We start from the raw sequence: 23,038 nt of genomic DNA, 5'->3' as shown, positions 1-23,038 counted from the left end.
CAATCGTTTTATGTTTGTTTATTGCACGAAAATTAGAGATTTTTGGATCGATTCTCTCACAATAAGTCATTTACCTAAAATACAGCGGAGAGTGTTTTGCGACATCACGTGGAAATAATTTTCTCAATTTGTACCCCGTACCTAACAGTTATAGTCCAGGGGTGTCCTTTGCTGTATCACGCATACGTCTCCACATAACTCGGTCCATGGATGCCTGTCGCCAGCCACTCAAGGCAAGGATGCTTCTGAGATCGCCCTCCACTTGATCGATCCACCTTACTCGCTGCGCTCCTCTTCTTCTTGCACCAGTCGGATTAGATTCAAGAACCATTTTCACTGGGCTGTCGTCCGACATCCTTATGACTTGCCCAGCCCATCGTAGACGTCCGATTTTAGCTGTCCGTATGATGGGTGGGTTTCCTAGCAGCTGTTGCAATTCGTGATTCATACGCCGTCTCCACGTTCCGTCTTCCATCTGCACTTCGTCATAGATGGTCCTCAGTACCTTTCCTTCGAAAACACTGAGGGCGCGTTGGTCCTCTGCCAACATAGTTCAGGTCTCGTGGCCATAGAGAACATGAGCGTTTTGTAGATGGTCAATTTCTCTGCTGGTGTCACTATCGGCGGTCACCAGTGAGCCCAAATACACGAACTCGTCAACCACCTCGATATCGTCACCGTCTATCAATATTCGTGGTATGAGGCGTAGTGTTGCTGCTTAAGAGCCTCTTCCTCTCATGTATTTTGTTTTTGACGCATTTATGGCCAGTCCGATACGCCTAGCTTCAGCTTTCAGTCCGATGTAGGTTTCCGTCATCTATTCAAGGTTACGTGTCACAATATCAACATCGTCAGCGAAGCCAAAAAGTTGTACGAACTTTTGGAAGATCGTGCCACTCGTGTCGATTGTCGCTCTTCGAATCACACCGTCCAAGGCAATATTGAACAAGATCATCACCTTGCCAAAGCTCTCTCCGAGATTCGAAGGGACTCGAGAGCACCCCAGATGCTCGGACGTAGCACATCACTCTATCCATCGTTGCTTTGACCAATCGCGTCAGTTTATCCGGGAAACACTTCTGGAGAACTTGTCTTATCGCGAATATGTGATAGACGACGGCAAAGTATTTGGGAGAGTACCTTGTAGGCGGCGTTGAGCAATGTGATTGCGCGGTAATTGCAGCAATCTAGCTTATCGCCCTTTTTGTAAATGGGACATACCACTTCATCCATCCATTCCTGCGGTAGAATCTCCTCCATCCAAATCTTAGAAATCATCCAGTGCAGCGCTCTAGCTAGTGCCGCTCCTCCATGTTTGAGTAGCGTTCCTGGTAACTGGTCATTGGCTGCGGCTTTGTTGTTCCTCAGCTTGCCGATCTCCTCACTTATCTCCGTCAGATCAGGTGCTGGGAATCTGTCGTCAGCTGAACGTGCACCTAGATTGATTCCTGTGCCGTTCTCTGTATCTTGTGTTTCGCCATTTAAATGCTCGTCATAGTATTGCTTCCACCTGTTGTGTCACGATGAGTATCAAAACATTGCAGCGTTCGAGGCCCGAAATATGAGGGGCTCAACGTAATTGGTTTACTTTCAAATGGCTAGCGCTAACATACCGGTGTCAAATGGCTGCTCCAACATAATACACTAATAATAAAGAAAGAAAGATTACTTAAGCCCAAAAAGTTACATACTTTTACTCATGAGACGTGTTCTGTTTTGTACGAGTTCTTTAAATTCGAATAACATTTTGTATTTTTTTCGTGGAAAAATATATATTTTTTTTTTATATCATTTATTTTACCCCGGCTTTAACCATGGAAAAATATTGAGAAATAAGTCGGTGAAGAGGTAACTAAAGGTAATAAGAAAAACAAATCAATCACTAAGCATGTTATGCAGCTAGCTGATTAATTTACCTTATTTAGCTTGAATATCATACACAGAAGTAACAGGAGCGCAGAGTTTTGCTACGCCAACTAAAACGCGCCAAAAAAAAAAAACAAAGTATTTGGTCGCTGTAATCACTATATGGTGTGAAATATTTTGACACTGGCTTTTATTACCGTTCTCACTTCCACTTTCACAGTCACTTCACTTACATGTCTCTTCACTTGATTTTTTCTATTACCAGTATCAGGCACAGTGGAGTGATCACTGTAGTGAAAAAAATCATTGTTCTAACAAAATTTAGGTGATGTGATGTAATAAGGACCTACCAAGTGTAGCAATCGTGACTCTTATTATAGGTATCACTTCACGGTGGAAATCAAGTGAAGTGAACTTCCACCGTGAAGTGATACATATAATCAGGGTCACGATTGTTACACTTGGTTTTCATCGTGTAGTGATACCGATAATAAGGGCATTGCGAAAACGGGGTGCATCAAAAAACATTACGTAAACCGTGCTGTAACGTAACCGATATTTTTCCCAACTCTGGTGATAAGGAGTGTTCTCCAAAGATACAAAGCTGATAATTTTCCATGACTTTTAAAATCTCATTGGCCCTTATTACCGTTCTCACTTCCACTTTCACTTCACTTGATTTTACCTACTACCAGTATCACGAATAGTGAAGTGATCACGGCAGTGGAAAAAACTCATTTTTTTCAATAAAATGTTGGTGACGTGGTGTTCATAATGACATCAAGTTCATCCAAGTAATTACTTTTGTCTCCGAAGCGACTTCCGTAATAAGGACCTGAATTCACTTTACTCGATTTCCATTGTGAAGTGATACCGATAATAAGAATCACAATCACTTCACTTGGTTTTCACCGTGTAGTTATACCGGTAATAAGTGCCATTGACGTGTTATCCTTAGTTCTAAATTCCTTTAGGGTTACTGTTGTCACTAATTTTTACACCCCTCACCGGGGGATCAACGATTTTAGACGTAAATAATCGGCACTCCTATTTGCGATATCATTTATATCACCGTAATTTTCTAATTAACGTTGATTATATCGAAACTGTTAATTTCTTTTCGAGATATCCAGCTTTTATTTTCTATGCAATTCTATTAAAAAATTACTGCCCGTTTAGATTGGCAGTCTAACGCAAAACTAATTTTACCTGATGCGCCATCTAAGTTTCATTCTTCGAACCATTCTTAGGATGACGATTGAATTTTACACGGGTTCTTATGGGGAACTCATAGAATTTCAATTATATTGTAGAATTTTAGGATCTGTTACAAGAACAGTTCATTTGAAAATATAAGAAAATTAATTTTCTTTTATTTCGTGTAATCATTTGTGATTTTATAAGATGATATGTAGACAAATATCGAGATCCGGGATTTGTTTCGGTTCGGCTGAGGTTATTTTGAGCGCTAGAGGAATAAATCAAAAGGTGGTAAAACCAAATACAAATAATAATACCCCTTCCTATATAAACGGACCGACAATGTTTGGTTTACCGAATGAACAAGTTAGCCTGGCCTGTTCTTCTATTCGTCTTTGACGAGTTCAAATTACTGGAAATGTGACTAACTGGCTGCATTTGTATTTGGTAAAACACTAATTCATCTGTTTTTCAAAGAAGGGCGAATCTTACAAAAGTAAACAAATCGAGTTTCTCTCACCTACCAATAAATTCTCCAAAATCCTACAATTTTGCTTAAAAAATCGGATTCTACAAAAATCTCAATCTTAGTAATTTAAAGAACTATAAAGGGCGAAACTGTCATTCCATTTGTTTACGAAAGTTTCGCCCTCCGTGTTCCATGCAAACAAGCAGGGCGATACTTCAATTCCTAGTAAGGAAGGGCGAAACTATTTGTTTTCTTTATTTTTGATGGTTTCCGAACCTTTTACTACTGGAAATAATAAATGAGACGATAAAATTACCCGAATATTTATCTTAGTCACGAAAACCAACTAATTTCACAAAAAATGCCCAAGGGCGTAACTTCATCATTCACACAGGAAGCATAAAAGTAAACAAATCGAAAAAGGGCGAAACTCTTTTTATGTTGATTTATTCAGTAGATATAGAAGGAAAGTGGTAAAATTTGCATACTATTTAAAGATAAACGAACAGATCATCGACTAATCAAAAATTGATCTGAGAATATACGATGATTTCTAAATACGATTTGAAACCAAAATCGAAACATTCATCGATATTTTTCTCCATTTGCTGTCAATGTTAGATTCGCCGTTCTTTGAAAAACAGCTGAATTCTGGTCATAGTATCGCATATTTGGTTCGGTTCGGGCATCTGTCCGGTCCTTCTAGTAACAGTACATGATGTACGCGAAGAATAAAATCATTTGAAAATGATCAACAACATTTTCTCCCATGCTACAATTGGAACTGACAGAATCTTTGGTGCTGCAAAAATAACAGAGGTGGAAAATGATTTTTCTCACACTAAAATTAATTTTTCGCTTGAACAAATGACGTTGTAAATAAGTTATAAATGGAAATTGGATTTCCCTTGTATTTTGTCAGATAAACTTGCAATCATCATCCTCGTACACGTACGCCTCTAGCTGTGAAACACAACGTTAAATCAGGAATCGTTAAAAACATGCACTGATAATCAATATTACCTATTTTTGAGGAGAAATCACTCATTGTCAAGCTCTTCTGTAAGCTATCCAAAATTAGGTCGTTATCTACTCAAACTTTGATTTGATCGTAAAAAACGGGTAGCGTGCTTTGTTATGGCATAACACTTTCAGTAAACTTACATATACCCAAATTTTGAGGTCATCACTCATAACCGAAAAATGAGGAGATGCATTTCAGTTGATTTTGGGCAGGTTTTGACCCAAAATTAGGTTGAAATTTTTTTTCCGATTTGACAGCTCTTGCTGAAAGTATAATTACTAAACGAGCAGCGCCTCTACATTCCATTACAACGCCAATGTGCCAATTGGGAAGGATCAGTTCATTCTGTAGTATTAGGTTTTGCACGAACATGACATAACCTCACAAAAATGAACAGAATGAACTTTTTTTGACAGTCGACGTGTACTTGTTTACAGTTTAAAAGTTCATCAGAAGTTCATCGTTCGAATGTAAAAATTGCAAGTCGCCTCACACTCAACAGATTCATACATAAATCGCTCCTTGATGCTGGAAACACATACAGCGTAATCTTTTTAGTTATTTTCATTGTGGAATACGCTTTTAACAGGCACTTTTTCGTCATTTTTTCAATTTTTAACTTGCAGTCGCAAAACAAAACAAGTACACGGCAACTGTCAAAGATGAACTTGATTCATCGGCAGTTCATTTGTGTCGTCATCGTGCAAAACCTAATTAGGTAAATTTCAGAGGTATACTGATTTGTTTGCAGAAGCTTTCAATGGGTTTTCAAGTATTGGACGAAATTCGCAAACATTAAAATGAAAGCTAAACTTACAACGTTTATCACTTTCATTGAATCATTTCGTAAACGTGCACCTTTGGAAAAGGCTGCTTACATTTTCAAGTAAGACTTGGCATCACTGGCTAATTCACGCTATTTGTCAACTTGGTGTAGTCATTTTTGTACGATGCATGTGTTTTGTTGTGATTGGTGACTGCAACTTCGTTGGTCTGTTCGTAGATAACAGTTTTAGGCACTTATCAGAATAATACTCTTATCATCGTTCGGATATTTTGGTCAACACCTGTGTTGGGGCGCTATGAAAATCGCCAGCACGATAGATGGTGAGGGTGCAATAAAATGATCCTTCATGTAACAAGTTCAGCCAGGATAATAGTTTCGATTGGCCTAGTTCTGTTTGCTTTTTCGGTGCTGGTGGACAGCGGAGGTTTGTAGATTTATTTGAAACATTACGGATTTTTCAATGTGCTTCATACTCCGTGAATAGCAAATAATCTTCATGTGTATGATGGTGTTCGCACGCAGGACATCATAGCCGGTGACGTGTTTTTCGAAATTATTGATCCACCCGAACTAGAGTATACCTACCGGATACGACCAGCTAAAGATTTTGGTAGCTCTTTTGGATCATCGTTCAAGATAACTGAAGGCAAGTTGGTTCCAGCGATCCCTTCCGATGCATGCGAGCCTCGGTTCACCAATGAAAGAGATCTGAAAGGAAACATTGCTCTCGTGGAACGTGGGTAAGTTTTATAGCGTTAACGTTTTTTTTGTGCTAGACCGGAGTATTTACATATTAAGGCCACCGCAGCAGAAGTTGCTCCAATAAAGAGCAATCGGAAAAAAACAAAATAAGTGAAGTAAATCTTTCTCCAGACCAGCCCGTCCAAAGCCGCCAAGGTGATGTCGGCTGAGTCGTTTGCTGACCCTCTGTTGGGAGCGGTGGAATCTTGCAAGCATATTAGTAATCCACCCGTTTGTCCGGTCTATCGAAAACAGAAAGCTTGCCATTTAATTAAGTGCAAACCACCTTTGCGGCGAAGCCTCATTATTAATATCGAAAAATTGTTTTCAATTTTGAGGACAAGTCAACATTCTTGGCGGTGCAATAGTCGACCAAATTCCTTGAATACATACCTATAAACGTATTCTTGCAATGTCTCGTAACTCGAAAGCATGAGTTGAGCAGGAATCGTTATTATATGGAAACTATGGAAACTTCTTATTTTTTTTTCATAAATACGTTTATTTCTTAAGGCAATATACATTAGTTTTTCTTCGCCGAAGCATCCAAGAAACTTCGCAGATGTATCGCCGATAATAGAGATACGTTGGGGTTTTTTTTGTGTCTATTGATTACTATTATGATTATCGTTTATCTTATGCCATGACAATTTGAATAATAGACAATAAATTGTGAAACACTATTTAGGATTTAGTTAGAACCTGTAATTAATAATATATCATTGTCATGTATTTATAATAATATTCATAACAAAAGTTTTTTTTGTGAACTTCCACTTTTGTTCGTAAATCGAGATTTCTGTTCCACGACAAGCGCCACCGGAGTGCGTACACAGTACGATGAATTGTTACAAAATATGACTTCGTGGCTATTGATGATGAAGTAAATGGCAAAGCAGATTTCAAACATCTTGCTGGTCTTAAATTTTATACAGCATTACAAGGTCTACGATCATTTCAAAACCAAAACAATGACAAAGTTCTATGGAAAGTACATGGTTTGCCAGGCTGTTTGTAGTTGTAGTTTGCAGAGAAAAATCTTCGTAGCTACAGGTACGATAGACCAAAAAGTTTACAATGGGTGTCTGCATAAACAGTATAGATAGCACACGATTTTCGGGTTGGTTTTAATTTGTCGTCTTGCCATGTTGGTCAAGCGGTTCAGGAGAGATATGCAGGAAAAGAAATTGTTTAACATATTTTCGGAGGCGCCTAATAATTTGCTTTATGATATCTACCTATTCCGTTCTATCTTCCTTATTCACCTTCCCCACCCATCTGAACAGTAATGAGAATCCATAGTGGAGCATAAATCTTCAAAAAACCAGGAGAACAAGCTGAAAAAATTTGTTCTGAATCATGATAGCTTGAGAACATCTTCGTTTTCAGTGACGCTTAATTTATAGACTTTTCAAAAAGATTCACACAACGCAATGTTAATAAGTCAATCAACTAACCTAATTCTATCTTTCAGCGAATGTTCCTTTCTAGCAAAAGCAATAAACATCGAAAAGGTGGGAGGATTAGCGGTGATAATTACTGAGATCGACACAAATTCGGATGATTATGATTACTACATTGAGATGATTCACGATAAGACCGATCGCGACACGAACATTCCAGCCGCCTTTCTGTTGGGCAAAAACGGCCTTGTCATTCGTAGGACGTTAACCAAGCTCAACCGACGATATGCGCTCATCAATCTGCCAGTCAATCTGACCTTTGTGGCACCACATTTAATTAACCAACCACCATGGCTACAGTGGTGATTCGAAGGACTTGAACTAGCAGTAGTGAAACGTGTGGTATTATAATATACAGAAGAGACTAATGTTCTAGTCAACCTGTGAACAGATTCAAACTATATGAGAGAACGCATCCGTTAGTATCAATAAACTCAGTTCAATCTTCTCGCCAAAATGTGTGTTTTACTGGTTCTGTTGTTGATTGTGAACATTAGCAAAGCTGCACCGAATCACCACGTTAGTATAAATTTCGAACAAGTATTTCGTGACGGTAGACCACTATCGCGGTTTTGGACCAGCACCGGTTTGTGTCCGCCAGCACCACGGGAAAAAGCAGCCGAATTCTTATTAGCTGAAGATAGTTTACTTAATTTCGAAATAATCGGATCCCTGCCAAATTTGGGGCTTAATTATATTCGAATTCATTGGTTGTTGGAGATGATTGAGTTCTCGTAAGTATTCAGTCTTTATGAAACATATTCGATAACCGTGTTAATTGAGAGTTGTGTATTTTTGTTTATTTTTGCACACTAACTTCAGAAACATTATTCATTCTCAGGTATTGTGATATCAACAAGAACTTGTTCTATGATTTTTCTCAGTTGGATTTATTACTTGATAAACTCTATGAATTTGATTTACATCCGGGGTTTGAGCTTATGGGTGTTCCTGGTAATATCTCTGGAAAGGAAATAAAACGGCGATTCTCGTATTTTTGGGCTGATTTAACGATGCAGATTGCCCAACGATATTTGAGTAAGTTTAAATGACTGCATCGATTCACGAAAATATGATATTTCAAAACAAATTATAGATCGATTTGGAGTGGCATACGTAAGCAAATGGAGATTCGAAACTTGGAACGAGCCAGATTTGAAGAACTACAACATGTTGAACTTTACAACCAATGGTAATGTATGAGTATCTTTACATAGAAAGCATCAATGTTTCCACGTGTGATTCCAGAATACATCGACTACATTCAATCGGTTCGATTGGGTTTGGACGCTGCTGGTCGTTTACTGAACAACATTCATCTTCCTCTGAGAGGACCTGCGGGTTTGTTTCGAGTAGAACCGAATCATCCATTTTGCTGGAGCGCGTTGAAACTGTGCAATGATTTTCCTCATCGCTGTCCGTTTGATGTGATTTCCTTTCATCGAAAGGGCAGTGGCCAGAGAGCGGAGGATATAATAAACGGTGAAACTATATTACTGGATCAGATATCAAATAAATTTTCGAATTTAGTCAAATTCAAGTATTCAAATGAGTAAGCAGGTCTATTGACATCATTTTCACCACCTCGTGTAACATCGTTTTATTTCAGCGAGGCAGACCCAATCGCTGGTTGGTCAACACCCAGGGAATTTCAATCGAACTTGAAGTACGGTGTGATACTGGTATCGACGGTGCTTCAACACTGGGCTGCAAAGTATAACGGTTTATATTCGAATTTGGAATCAATCTCCCACGATAATGGATTTCTTAGTTATCATCCGTTTGAGTTCGACCAGCGCACATTGCTGGCGCGATTTCAGATGAACCAAACGAAGCCCAAACATGTTCAGTTTGTTGCGAAGCCTGTGTACTCGTCTCTCGGAATGTTGGCCAACCTTGGACCGGTTGCTACAGATGCTTTGGTTTTGGAGGGTAACCTTAGTTATACTGTTTCGTTCAAAAGAAATCCATTTTATTCCTGTATACTGTTATCAATATCAAATGACACTTCTGATCTATCTATCAAACGGAATAATATTACCCTGACATCTATCTTTGCGGAGGAAACCATGAAGTATAACACTAGTTATATAATTGAAGGACAACAGGACAGTTTGAATGATCCGAAATCGGCTTGGATTCATTACGGAAAGCCATCCTATCCTACAACAGCTCAATTCAAGAGCATGAGGCTACTGCAGTTTCCCAGTATTTTGCGAGGGCCGGAAATAATTCCAGCAAATTCAAAATCTATTACACTGAAACTGAATCTCCGAGCTCCGTGGATTGTTACGGTTCGCTTGTGCAGTGAAATGGTTCCAGAACCACACCAAGTAACGAATATTCGCATACGAAAAATTTACAGAAATGAAGTGATGATATTTTGGAGTGAGAAACCTTCGAAAACCAGGTGCATTGTTGGCTACGAAGTGTGGTTTTACACAGACCTGACCAGATGGGTACAGATAAATTTGGGGCTTCATACACCGTTTCTTTGGTTTCAATTTGTGTCCAATCGAACTCTCGGATTGACAGGTAAGTGTAAAATCAAATATGTTATATACCGACGGATTTTATTCAAAAACTGATTTTAATGTCCCAAAGGCCTATATGAAACAAATAAACTTTTCCATTGCTTTATTCGCTAGGTTATAGAAAGCATAGTTATTAAGTTTTGAAGTCCTATTCCAAATAGTTTCAGACATACAGATCTTCGAATTTCCTCGCGCTCAATTATTACTTTGAAGCGGTTAAACTTGCCAGGCCGTTTTCTCAAAGTCCGTTTTCGTGTATTTAAAAAAATAGACCCAATAGCTCCTCACCATGTTCTATAGGGGACACTGATGGTTTTGTTGAGGGGGATGCTTCATTGTTGTTGGTGGCTGTCGCAGGTGTACTGAGGTTGCTTGGGGTTGGTGTAAAGGAAGCACCGTTGTCCTTTGGTGTAGTTGTCTCCTTGTCCAGTTTATCACAGTTAGTTACATATAGCGTGAAACGCTCAGGTCGTGCTCTCATTTGGACTTCGGCTGTCAGGAGGAGTAGTCGTCGGCAATGAAAGCAGACCTTTTGCGTGGTACAAAACCTCAAACGCTCAGGTCATGCTACTATGTAAATCTATCATTCCGGTTGGTCCAGGTCCAGAGCCCAGTTCCAGTATCAATAATTCAGTTAACTATTAAATCAATTACGGGACGTTCGCAGAACCAGTTTCCCTTCAAAGCAGATCAATTGCGTCATCCTGCTGCTGGTCGTTTACATTGAAGCAAAATACAAGGAAAAGTGGACAACAATGGGAAAAATTATGCAAAATCTTTCCTTCTAATGGCTCTAAATGTCGTCTAAAGAACCATAAAGATTGCTTCGTAGCAAATTGCTTGTCTGTGAACAAATCAAGTAGCTCGTCCAGCCAGGGAATGACTAGATTGTAAAGTGTATGGGGCATTCCCAGCAAAATCAGCGACCCAAATTTTTTTTTCATCTAACTATTTTTTTCGATAAAGAATTCGACACGTGTTTTTTTATTTCAATATGGTACGTGAAATTTTCGAGATATGATTTTTTGAAGTTTCGCGTTTACGAAAAAGAGCCTTTTTTCAACAAAATCTAATAGAGATACAAAAATTCGTTCAAGACATGAAATGTGCATCTTTTCCTTAGCTTTCAAATAAGCGATTCATAAAAAACAACCTTCAAAGTTAGTTTCATGAAAAAAGTTAAAAACTATTTTAAAAAAGATCAAGCTTGAGCCTATTTTTTTTCTTTTTTTAATTGAAAAAAGAACTTAACTCAATCTTGGCAAAGTTTCAGAGTGGAAAGATTAATACTTTCGGAGCAGTGAATTTTTCAATCACGACCCGCATGCGCGGAGCGTACCGCAGCGCAACACGCTCGGATAAGGGCTTAACTTGTCGACCCATGCCGTGCCACTGAACGAATCCTAACTTTGACAGTTTATTGTTAGTGACGTTTCAGTTAAGATCGCGATGTAAAAATGAATTCAAAAATCGAAATCGTTGCGCGTGCGGGTTGTGATTGTCGCCTTTCGAATAGAAAAAAATCATTTGTGAATCGGTTCACGTAACCAGAGATCACTTGCTACATACAATTTATATAGATTATTCTTTACATCAAATTTCGAGGTACGATTGGTGATTCGATTGATTTCAAATTGATTGACTAAGAATCCTGAGAATTTGAACTATACCTAACGCATGTCACTTCCAAATGGAAATATTACATCATCAAAATAATTAAATCAATTGGTTTTTTATCAATCACGGGGAACACATGAACGGTCAGCTGAGCTAAGCTAAGTAGTTCGAACAACATTTCTCGCTAATTATTGCAATCCATTCGATTATGTTATTCAAGCGGTTATATACAAAATAGCGGACCAAAAATCGAAATTTTAATTAATGCGTATTCGGAAAGTACTTACATACTTTCCAAAGTAGCGGTGAAAAGTTTCATCCAGAGCTAACAAGATTTTGAATGACAGCAGTTAGTAACACGTTGGTTCCATCTATAGGCATATGGCGAGCGAAAGTTTAACTGCGATTATATTTTTTTAAATACCGTTGCGGTGAACGTGATATCTCAAAAACTTTTCCACACGGAAAGACCGAAATCAGCATTTTGGCGAAAAAATTAGTTGATTTTCTGATTTTAGTTAGGTATTTTTTGAGACAACTAAAAAAATCTTACTTTTGCTAATTTAGATTGTTTTAATTCTAATTCCCCTAATAATAATAAAATATTTGTTGAAATGGCCATTTTTACCTTATATATAAATATATATATAAAAACGAGATTAATCCACCTAGCAGTGAGATACCTTTTTTTATCAATCCGCATGTGTTTTTTTGCATGGATATTCTTAGGTGTTTTAGTTCGAAACTGCAAATCGTATCGAATTTCAATCTTAACGTGTGACAATCGATTGAACATTCCATGAGATGTCGAAGTAAGTTCCACTTTAGAGTTTTTCGTCATTATTTATGGTACTTCCAGAGCCGGTATTCAGGAACTAGTATAACCCAAAATGATTCGAATGGCCATAAATTAATACGCCAAACAATTTACATCTTCTATATCGGTATGAATTTTAAAAACTCATCATCTGTAATTCCAGAATCGGATAAAATTCAACAATTTTGTATGGGACCTTAAGTCCTTTAATTTGAATTTTTGTTTTTGAAGTTCGATTTGGCCTTTTAGAAAAAATGATAGAGCTTTGAGAAACGATTCGATACTGGAACCGGAGTTCTAAAATCGGTGTAGCCGAAATCAGTTAAATTCACCTGAGGAGTGTGTAGATATCTTTAAGAAATTGTAGTGCGAATTAAAATTTGGGGGTACATTCCGAATGGAAAACTAAATACCGCTTAAACTGAAATAAATTTATTTCGTAAGCGACTATCCAAATCAGCAATCCTGATAAACCTGATTAATTTATGTGAAATGGACATTTTTATACTAATCACCCTGTATCTCCTAAACCAGAAATCGGATCTGACTAAATTTTATAGGATTTTAAGACCTCTCATTTGAATCATAGATGATTCTTAGATTTCATTTGAATCTTAGATCGGTTCAGCCATCTACGAGAAAAATGAGTTGCATTATTTTAATTTCGTTTCACATATCATCCTGTGGTTCCGCAATCAGAAGTCTGATCCAAACGTAATTCAGGAACCTTGTTTGGGAGTATACTACTTTTCATATGAATCTGAGTTTGTAGAAAACGGTTTAGCCATCTCCGAGAAAATTTAGTGAAATTATTTGTCACACACGCATTTGCTGATCTCGACGAACTGAGTCGTATGGTATATGAAAGTTATGTTTTTTCAGTATTTATTGCTGTAAGTAGTTTAAATCAATATAATTATGGAATTACTTTCAACTCGAAAATGCTGATATTATCTGGTTTACATAAGCCATATTCGAAAGATTATGTTGCCAAAAACGAACCGTGTTAAAATCGGTCCAAGGCAAATTGCCATGAAAAAGGATGCTGTACACAGTATTTTTGGTACTTAGAAACAATTGTATGTCACAGTATAAAAAATCGTGTTTTCCGTTGCTCCCAAGCATTTCTTTGTCATACAGCGCTCAAAACTTCTACTGCTGGAATAATGGGAAAAGTCGTTTACACAAAAATTTCGATATCTCCGTTAAAAATGGACGGATTTTAACAATCTATGGCTTGTTGGATAGCTATTATCATGCGGAATCTAAGTCTGAAAACATATTCTGTTTTCAAGGTCAATTGTGACAGATACTGTCAAAAAACTGTAAATTTTGACATAAAACTTCGTTAAACTCAAAAAGTAAACATCCTATCTCAAAACCATTTAATAGCGTTTTGGGTGACGGGGAGACCTTTCATTTGCGACTAGTTTGATCAAAATCGGTCCAACCATCTCAGAGATCTCGACCTCTTAGTTGACAACACACATGAGCGCTATAGGACAATGCAATGCTTGGGAGCAACGTGAACCACGCTTTTTATACTGTAACACGCAATTGTTTCTAAGTACCAAAAAGACTGTGTACAGCATCCTTTTTCATGGCAATTTGCCTTGGACCGATTTTAACACGGTTCGTTTTTGGCAACATAATCTTTCAAATATGACATACGTTAACCAGATGATGGCAGTATTTTCGAATTGAAAGTAATTCTACAATTATATTGATTTAAGCTACTTACAGCAATAAATGCTAGAAGAACATAACACCTATATACCATTCGAATCAGTTCGTCGAGATCAGCAAATGCGTGTGTGACAAATAATTTCACTTAATTTTCTCGGAGATGGTTCAACCGTTTTCTACAAACTCAGATTCATATAAAAAGTCGTATACTCCCAAACAAGGTTCCTAATTTACATTTGGACCCGACTTTCGGTTCCGGAGCTACAGGATGATATGCGAAACGAAATTGTAATTCATTTTTCTCACAGATGGCTGAACATTCCGGAACTACAGGATGATATGCGAAACGAAATTGTAATTCATTTTTCTCACAGATGGCTGAACATATCAAAGATTCAAATGAAAGGTCTTAAGATCCTATAAAACATCCTGCGTTTTAGTCATATCCGACTTCCGGTTCCGGAGATACAGGGTGATTAGTATAAGAATGTCTATTTCACATAAAATAATCAGGTTTATCGGGTTTGACCAACATAAATGGTTGAATTGGTTTCTGCCATTTGCAGCTATATGGCGCTCTGTCACCGAAAAAACGTTAACACCGTAATGACTACTAGCCACTAGATGGCGCATGACTACCGAAAAAAAAATCAGTCACGATTATCTTTTCTATATTGGCAGGTATAAATACGATGTTGTATTGGAGAAAAGGACATAAGCGAAACAAAAACTTCTTTTTGAAAATTTTTCTTCTCAATTGCTGTTTTGTTCATTCGACTTCGCGAAATTGACTATCTCACTGAAAACTTTGAGCACTCGGAAACAAAAACCGAATACAAGTAGTACACCGGACAGCGTAGCCGAGAAGGTTGGAAGATACAAAAAACATCATTTGACATATACAATTAGAGTGCAATATTCGAAACTCACTTCACTGTTCCCCGTAAAAACATTATTACGCACAATCGCTTTAAATGCGCACAAATTCTGAATAAATACACTTTCCACTAACAGTTTACGTCATTTTTACATATTCGTTTAGAAATTTATTTATGGATATATCGTAACACGTGCGAAAAACATCTAAACAATTTGCAAGCAGTTTCAACAAGACTGTCCCTTTTTAGCCTTTTAATGGATTGTTTTGCTTTGACACTTCTCATGAGTTTTTAGCTAATAAACTTGTTAATAAAACCAATTTCATATTTGTTTTCTTTGTCCTGTCCTTCAGTAATGATGGTGATAGATGAATAGAAACAAATTTTCTGATTTTAATAACAAAATTTGTTGTCAATGATAATTTCGTACTGGATTGAAATATTGCTGGTTTGTGTCCAGAATATTCGCCAACTAAACACATTCTCTAAAAATAAGAGTTTTTTTCAGCAAAGTAAATTCTCAATTTTAACTAATTTTATAGTTATTTTGGATATTTTGTTATTAAAATCAACTAATTCAAAAACAGTAATACGAATTAGGCGCAGAGCTAATTTCGGTCGTTTCGTGCACCAATTTACATAAGATTTTTTATATATTCCTGTCTCAAGTAAACTTTTCTTTAAAATTTAGCTTAGAATATTTTTCGAAATTTTCAAAATGATTCATTGAGTTTACCGCTTGAGTTGTATTTATTTCTGACTGGAGAACTGCTGAAAACTGCAACACTTGGAAAAGCATGTCTCTACTTGTTCATGGAATATCTCGACTTTTATGGCTTATATCATAAATCTATCGGGATCAAGTCTAGACCTTAACTGTTGTAAAAAAGAGTATTTATGAAATGAATTTTTCTTGCCTCACAGAATTACATTGAGGGTTTGGAGAGCTAATAAACTATGTATTTGAGTTATGTTCATAACATAGTTAACATATTTCTTTCTTTTAATTATACACAGGAATTTACCGAGTACGTGCCGTCGATGTTTTCGGACGCTTTGGACCATTTTCGGAGTTAAAACACTACCATGGTTGATGTTTCATACGTCGAGGTATCCGTTAACCATAGCAGACTAAATGAGATCTGTGTTTACATAAAACATTTGTTTGTCAATAACATTATGATCTTAGAAATTCATTGATAGATACTAATATACACAAAAATGCTCATGTACAATTTCAACAATGATTTTGATAATATTATGTAAACGAAACTGCTATATCTTCCAACTATCAAAAATACAACAAGAACATCGTGGTATAAAGTCCTGTCTTCGAGTCTTTTATTTTCGATCTCCCCTTCATCTGGATGACATCAAACGACAATCTTTTATACAAAATGATCAAATTAGTTCAATACTTGGCATGGAAATCGTACTTCGCATCTTGATAACCACACACTCTGGCAATATAAATTTGCATGCAAACCAGGAAAAATAAGTTTCGATATGATGTTGCCATCATTAGCGTGTACAACTCGTGCATTTTTCCCCTTCAAATTGCAGCGGGTTAGAGCGGTTCAGTATGGCATCTGTGTGTTCTAGAACTGATTCAACATTGTACGTGCGAGATGATGCCGCATGAACATCGAAACACATTGCAGCGAGTTTCAGCGGAACCGGTAAGGATAGGTTAACGGAATATATAGATTCTCCATACGACGATAACGAGCACTGTCTAGTAGGTAAGGCAGTGTGTGCCGATAAATGTTTATTCCTTTGCGAAACATCCCCAAGTATCTGGCATTAAATAAATCGCATAGTCGGTCATTGATAGTGATCTAGAGAAAGAAATCCTAACAAGAAGGTGGGAATCAATTTGGTGCGGGAAATTTATGGCTGCAGCGATAGTATCGAGTGAGCTTTGCAAGAGTTGTAAAGATACCGGAAAGTAACTAGCTACCTTTTACTCGAAGGAAATGTGGTATAAATTAAGCTTAATCAGTACAGACTACTCGCCTTAGGAATAGTACTAGGACTTCAGAGGTTGGTTTTTGCTTTCGAAAAGCATTGTTAATGGATAGGAGATTATGTTCATTACTCGTTGGTTGAGGAATACAATTGATCAAGTCTATACAGCAATGATGGATTTATATGAAATACGAATTTATGCAAATACCAATTGATACAAATTCGAATATTGGGTAATATTGATTTAGAAAAATGAGTAACTTTGACTCAGTTTCCAAATCGACAAGTTTTACTCACAGAGGTTTGAAAAAGTTGTGTAAAACTTTACGCTCACTGAACTTTTCCCTTTGTCGAAGGCGGAACTTTTCCCTTTGTCGGAAGCGGTACCAGATTATAAGGGCACATTAACAAAATGCTGCTATTCGCGCAGGTTGAAGACGATAAGTAAGGGTTCAGTCAATTAGCATGTATTTTATTTAATATTTCTATATAAGAATACATCAGAGCATTTCTACCAATGCTGTACAAAATGCCAGTACGTGGGCAACGTAGGAAGGCAGACGGATCCTTTCCAATGGCCGATAAACAGGTAGCGGCTTCCTTCATTCGTTGGATAGAAGTAAGTCAGTATTTGTTTAACGTAAAGAATTCCCTATTCGAATCTCTTATTCAATTCGAATGATATTGAGTCATATTTACTCACTCGAGCATGTTACTCAGAATTTGACAAATTCCATATTTACTCAAAAGTGAGTAAACAGGCTTTACTCACTATAGAGTAGTTCCACTTTTAACGAAACTGAGTGAAATTGTACTCACTTTAGAGTAACATTGAACGAGCATATACCCAGTAAATCCGAACATCGGACGCATCGTGCAAGAAAGCTTTTGATTGCTTTTCGAGCTTACATAGTGTATCGGTAGAACAATAGAGTGAAGAATTACCAAAGCAGAGAGCGGATGTCTGATACTCAGGGGGTGGGATATATCGGGGTTGGATTTCCGACTCCGAACATAGGGCCAGAGTTTTTCTGGCCCTAAGAGTCGAATGACCTTAAGGTTAAAGCCTCTATGATCGAAACAAAAGAATATATTTCACACCTTATCCGGGAGACGTCGGCTCGAAAATGCCTTGTTTGATGTTCCTTCGCTCTGTTCCTATAGCGATACATAATGTAAACATAAAACTTTTTTAGGTCGACGCGGTTGATGCAAATGGTGCAAAATTGTCCGATGGCGGGTCGATCGAAGCGCTACGATCGGCCCCATATCGTGCTCAATCGGTCCGATAATCGGGCCGATGATCGGACTTATACAGGTCGACAAATTTCACTGGGTACATATAGCAGCCCTTACACGTGACAATATTATTGTCAATCCAAAGTATTGTCAATACCGTCAATCCAATTGGCTTGGTAACTTGAGTCCGTGTTTTTCGAAAAAATCAAGTGTTTGTAGCTTTAAATATTGCAACTGAATATTGTAACATTGAGAGAAACGGTCATTGTACATATTTAACTGTTTCCTCTCTGGAGAGAAAGTATTGTAGGATTGATGAGCAGGTTTGATTTTTTGACAATATTTTCGTCAATCCAATGAAGTTTCCATTACACGATCAAAAGTATTGTCAATACTCCTTGTATTGACAATAATATTGTCTCGTGTAAGGGCAGCTTATAAGCAGCCCTTACACGTGACAATATTATTGTCAATCCAAAGTATTGTCAATACCGTCAATCCAATTGACTTGATAACTTGAGTCCGCATTTTTCGAGAAAATCAAGCGTTTGGAGCTTCAAATATTGCAAATGAATATTAAAATATTGAGAGAAGAGGTCATTGCACATATTTAACAGTTTCTCTCTGGAGAGAAAGTATTGTCGGATTGATGGGCAGTTTTGATTTTTTGACAATATTTTCGTCAATCCAATCTGGTCGTCAAATGGTGAGATAACTAAGTCCTCACAAGTCCCTATCTCATGCCTCCCCGAGCGTCTATGATGACATTTGGTCAATAGAACGGCGTCGACTGGGTGCTATCGCCTTCTGCGTTAGTAGCAGAATGAGAGGGTGCGAAATGGCTTGTAGGTTGAAGCCCATCCTAAAGTACAGTGTTTATCATAGTATATTACAACATATAATTATGTTGTTTATTATATTATTATTATTATTATTATTATTATTATTATTATTATTATTATTATTATTATTTTATTATTATTTTTATTATTATTAGAGCGTAACTTACACTGCGACATTAACTGTTATATTGTATCATAGCATATTATTTCACATATTATCGTCTTACACTATTTTATGTTATTATATACTATGTTGTATGATATTATACTGCATTGCATTATATCATATTATATTGTATTATATTATATTATATTATATTTTATTATATTATATTGTGTTCTATTATATTATGTTATATTTTATTCATTATGTTGTATTATATTATATTATATTATATTATAGGCTTTATTATGAGTAGTACTACGTACCTCTGCGCAAAATATAAATTTGTTTTCCTTATAAGTTATCATTTTTAAAGTAAATTTTAACTAAATATCAAGGTCGTCACAAGGTGAGCTTGGTCCTCACTGGTTCCTGTTTCATGCCTACACGTGTATCTGTGGTGACAATTGGTCGATGGAATGCGTTGATGGTAGAATGAGAGGATGAGAAATGACATATAAATTCAAATAATATAATATCATAGCATATCGCAACATATCATTTTATTCATTCTATTATTTATTATATAATTCATTGTACTATATTATGTTGTTTTTAATTATTATTTTCATTATTATATTTATTGTTATTATCATTAATTTGTCATCAATAATAATAACATATATTATTTTTATAGATGTGGATATTATTATTGTTATTAGAAGAGAAATATTCTACTTCCTGCAGTGTTGCGAAGATAGAAGAGCATAACTGACACTCTACATTAACTGTTATTTTATATATTGATTTATAATATATTATATTGTATGACATTGTATTATATTATATTAAATTAAAATATATTATGTTATATAAATAATTTTGTAGTATTTAAGTATTATTATTATTATTATTATTTGTATTTCTATTGTTTCTATTAGTATTATTTTGATGATTATTATTATTATTATTATTACTATCGTTTCCATTATTATAATCTTTATCATTATCAGCTACATTTTCATTTCCATACTACACATATATTATTAAATTGTATCATATTATATTACGTCATATTTTGTGGTATTATATTATATTACATTGTACTATATTATACTATATTATGGTACAATGTTTGGTATTGTTTTATATAGTATTGTAATGCATTTATTTTAATACACAATTATAAGTGTATTATATTGCATTGTGATGTATTACATTTTCATATTTTATGCATAATAATATTTTATTATATTCAGTGTCGTATAGTGACCAAACTATATTATAATATATTATGGTATATTTTACTATATTATGTCACATAACATTATGATACTATTATATTCATCATAAAATATTATAGTACTATAATACACTATAATACACTGTACCATACGATTTTGCACCGTTTCATACAATATTGTGTTTTATTGTATTATACTGCCGGAAATTATATTAAAGTGTATTATGTTACATTATATAATACTATGCTCAAGTACATTGTAAGGGAAGAGGGATGGGAGTGCATCAGGGTATCTTACAAGTGAATGACTGGATGAAGGAGTGAAATGTCAACCCGATTCACAGGGGAAAGCTGTGTGTTTTCCCCAGAAGGTCTGAAATGAGTAAGATGCACCCTTCTAACAAACAAACCATCAGGCAGGTTTAAGCTGGTACAGCGAATTCTTTTATTATATGGCCGGATGTTATTGCTGGAAGGAGCCGGGTCCTCAAAGCCCATTTTGACCTTCTTAACAGCAGTAATATGAAAGTTATCTGATAATCAAATTCGGATCTACTGTAAGTCTACCTGCATCCACTGGTAATGCCTTGAACTGATGGTGGCTTTACACATACATACATACATACATACATACATACATATTTTCGTCAATCCAATGAAGTTTCCATTACACGATCAAAAGTATTGTCAATACTCCTTGTATTGACAATAATATTGTCTCGTGTAAGGGCTGCTATAGATTTTTGCGCCGAATGCAGATTTTTGGATAAATGACCTGGCAACGCTGTGTTAATGTACAGCCAGTGATGCCACTTTTCGTTGAAGTCAAATCCGTAGACTTGGTTTCAAGTGTACTTATACTAGTACATTTACACAAACTTAACAGCTTTAAGCTATAATCCACAAAGGCAGGCTTCTAATAATGACAGATCGATGGCTAATAGATGCATAATTACAATTTTAATCGGATAAGTAGAAAAAATATGTGGACGATGTAACAATATTTAATTATTTTTCTCTTATATCAAGAGATGTAATGATAGATCAGGAGATTTCTGGTAAAATAATGCTAAATCCGCAGATTTTATATGATTCATCCGTAGATCTGTAGAAAATACAGAAATCCGTAGATCTACGGATAAATCCGTAGGGTTGACATCACTGAGTACAGCTTCTAAATCAGAGATGCCAGATATTTTCATAGGAAATCTGTATTACTCACTATAAAAAATCTGTACTTATCTGTATTCACTAACAAAATAAATTTTAAACAATGCAATGATGTTAAAAGATGTTATTTAAGCACATTATGGCTGTAGAATGGTAAAATCAATCAGACCAAAACTTTGCTTCTTGTCACTGCCATCAAATACTAATAGATTACTCATACGAAGAAGTTTTTATTTTACTTCTTGGGCAATTCGTATTAAATCTGTATTCTGTATGCGTATGTAAAAATCTGTATAATATTGATAAATCTGTATAAATGGCATCTCTGACCTAAATATTCACGGGCAGAGATGTCAGATCTACGGAAATCTCCGTAGATTTACGGATTCGAAGATATTCTACGGACCTACGAATCCGTAGACAAAGTCTACGGAAAATGGATTTTGCCTACAGAAATCTACAGTAATTTGAATTCATCAACGGAGAACAACGGGAGCTAGTCCTGTCTGGCGAGCAAAGAAAAAAACAAAAAGCTTTCCACCGGGACAGTTTCCGAGAAAAAGCAATCTATGGAAATGGCTCTACTAACTTCTGGCATCGCTGTTCACAGGTAGTCTTTTCATTAGCCTTTCGCTCTAAGCATCGCTAGCACAACAAGGTTGACTGAGATCCAGTGCTATCGTTCAATTCTGTGAGGGTATCGCTTCTCGGCCTAAAGGCTAAGATCAAAGTGTAGTATCTGTTCTTATCAGCTTAACATCTGATAGATCTCCCATAGGGAGACAACAAATGTTAAACTGATTTTTGTAAACGGGTAGAACGGTTAGGGGCTTGCTCCACTTCTACCACGGGTTGGCCCGGTATTGCAGTACCGCCGGGATCGGCCCACATAAATAAGGCAAATAAAAAATTCTTTTGAGCTTGTCGTAATATTTAATGTATTTTGAGTATGTTTCTGCTAAATCACTATGAATGGTTTAAAAGTTGTTTAAAAAACGCGTTAAAATGTTTTGGATTTTCACGCGCTTTCACTAATGATCCTTGCTGTATTGATTGATGGACGCAACTAACTAAGCGATTCGTGAAAATAGATGAGTTATGAAAAAATTAACACATCAAACTGATGGTACCTGCCAGACATTTCATAAAAATATTTTTTTTCATCGAAAAATAAGTTTTCAATCCAATACTGCCATCCTGAATAAAATAAAACCATAAAAGTAGAGATGTGTAATGTCAGAGACATAACTGGATGTCGTGAATACGAATAAAACTGACACTGTTACTTTATACTTTAGAATATAAATTAGTTGATCGATAGTTTGAATTGTGCAAGTTTTGCCCTTTTACACTACTAGAATTTGAAACGATGCACCTAAACTACAGTACAG

At 36.2% G+C, this 23,038-nt stretch overlaps 2 protein-coding genes and 1 non-coding gene across 3 annotated transcripts; all 3 read left to right on the top strand.

Annotated features, from left to right (window-relative positions):
- The first annotated feature begins 5,501 nt into the window (after window positions 1-5,501).
- Window positions 5,502-8,007, top strand: LOC131436978 (PRADC1-like protein). Its single transcript, XM_058605994.1, has 3 exons — window positions 5,502-5,770; window positions 5,831-6,086; window positions 7,562-8,007. The coding sequence occupies exons 1-3, from the start codon at window positions 5,683-5,685 to the stop codon at window positions 7,854-7,856; spliced, it is 639 nt and encodes a 212-aa protein (XP_058461977.1). The 5' UTR covers window positions 5,502-5,682; the 3' UTR covers window positions 7,857-8,007.
- LOC131436977 (alpha-L-iduronidase) lies at window positions 8,005-16,413 on the top strand. Its single transcript, XM_058605993.1, has 6 exons — window positions 8,005-8,284; window positions 8,392-8,588; window positions 8,647-8,742; window positions 8,799-9,102; window positions 9,160-10,085; window positions 16,100-16,413. Exons 1-6 carry the CDS (start codon window positions 8,007-8,009, stop codon window positions 16,174-16,176), a joined length of 1,878 nt encoding a protein of 625 aa, XP_058461976.1. The 5' UTR covers window positions 8,005-8,006; the 3' UTR covers window positions 16,177-16,413.
- A 5,933-nt stretch (window positions 16,414-22,346) lies between these two features.
- On the top strand, window positions 22,347-22,541 carry LOC131439683 (U2 spliceosomal RNA). Its single transcript, XR_009231166.1, has one exon. It is a non-coding gene; the product is annotated as a U2 spliceosomal RNA (small nuclear RNA).
- The last annotated feature ends 497 nt before the right edge of the window (window positions 22,542-23,038 follow it).

The sequence above is a fragment of the Malaya genurostris genome, chromosome 3 (genome assembly GCF_030247185.1).
Source record: "Malaya genurostris strain Urasoe2022 chromosome 3, Malgen_1.1, whole genome shotgun sequence".
Taxonomy (NCBI): domain Eukaryota; kingdom Metazoa; phylum Arthropoda; class Insecta; order Diptera; family Culicidae; genus Malaya; species Malaya genurostris.
The sequence above is the reverse complement of the archived record's forward strand: the minus strand, read 5'-3'. Positions and strand labels throughout refer to the sequence as shown.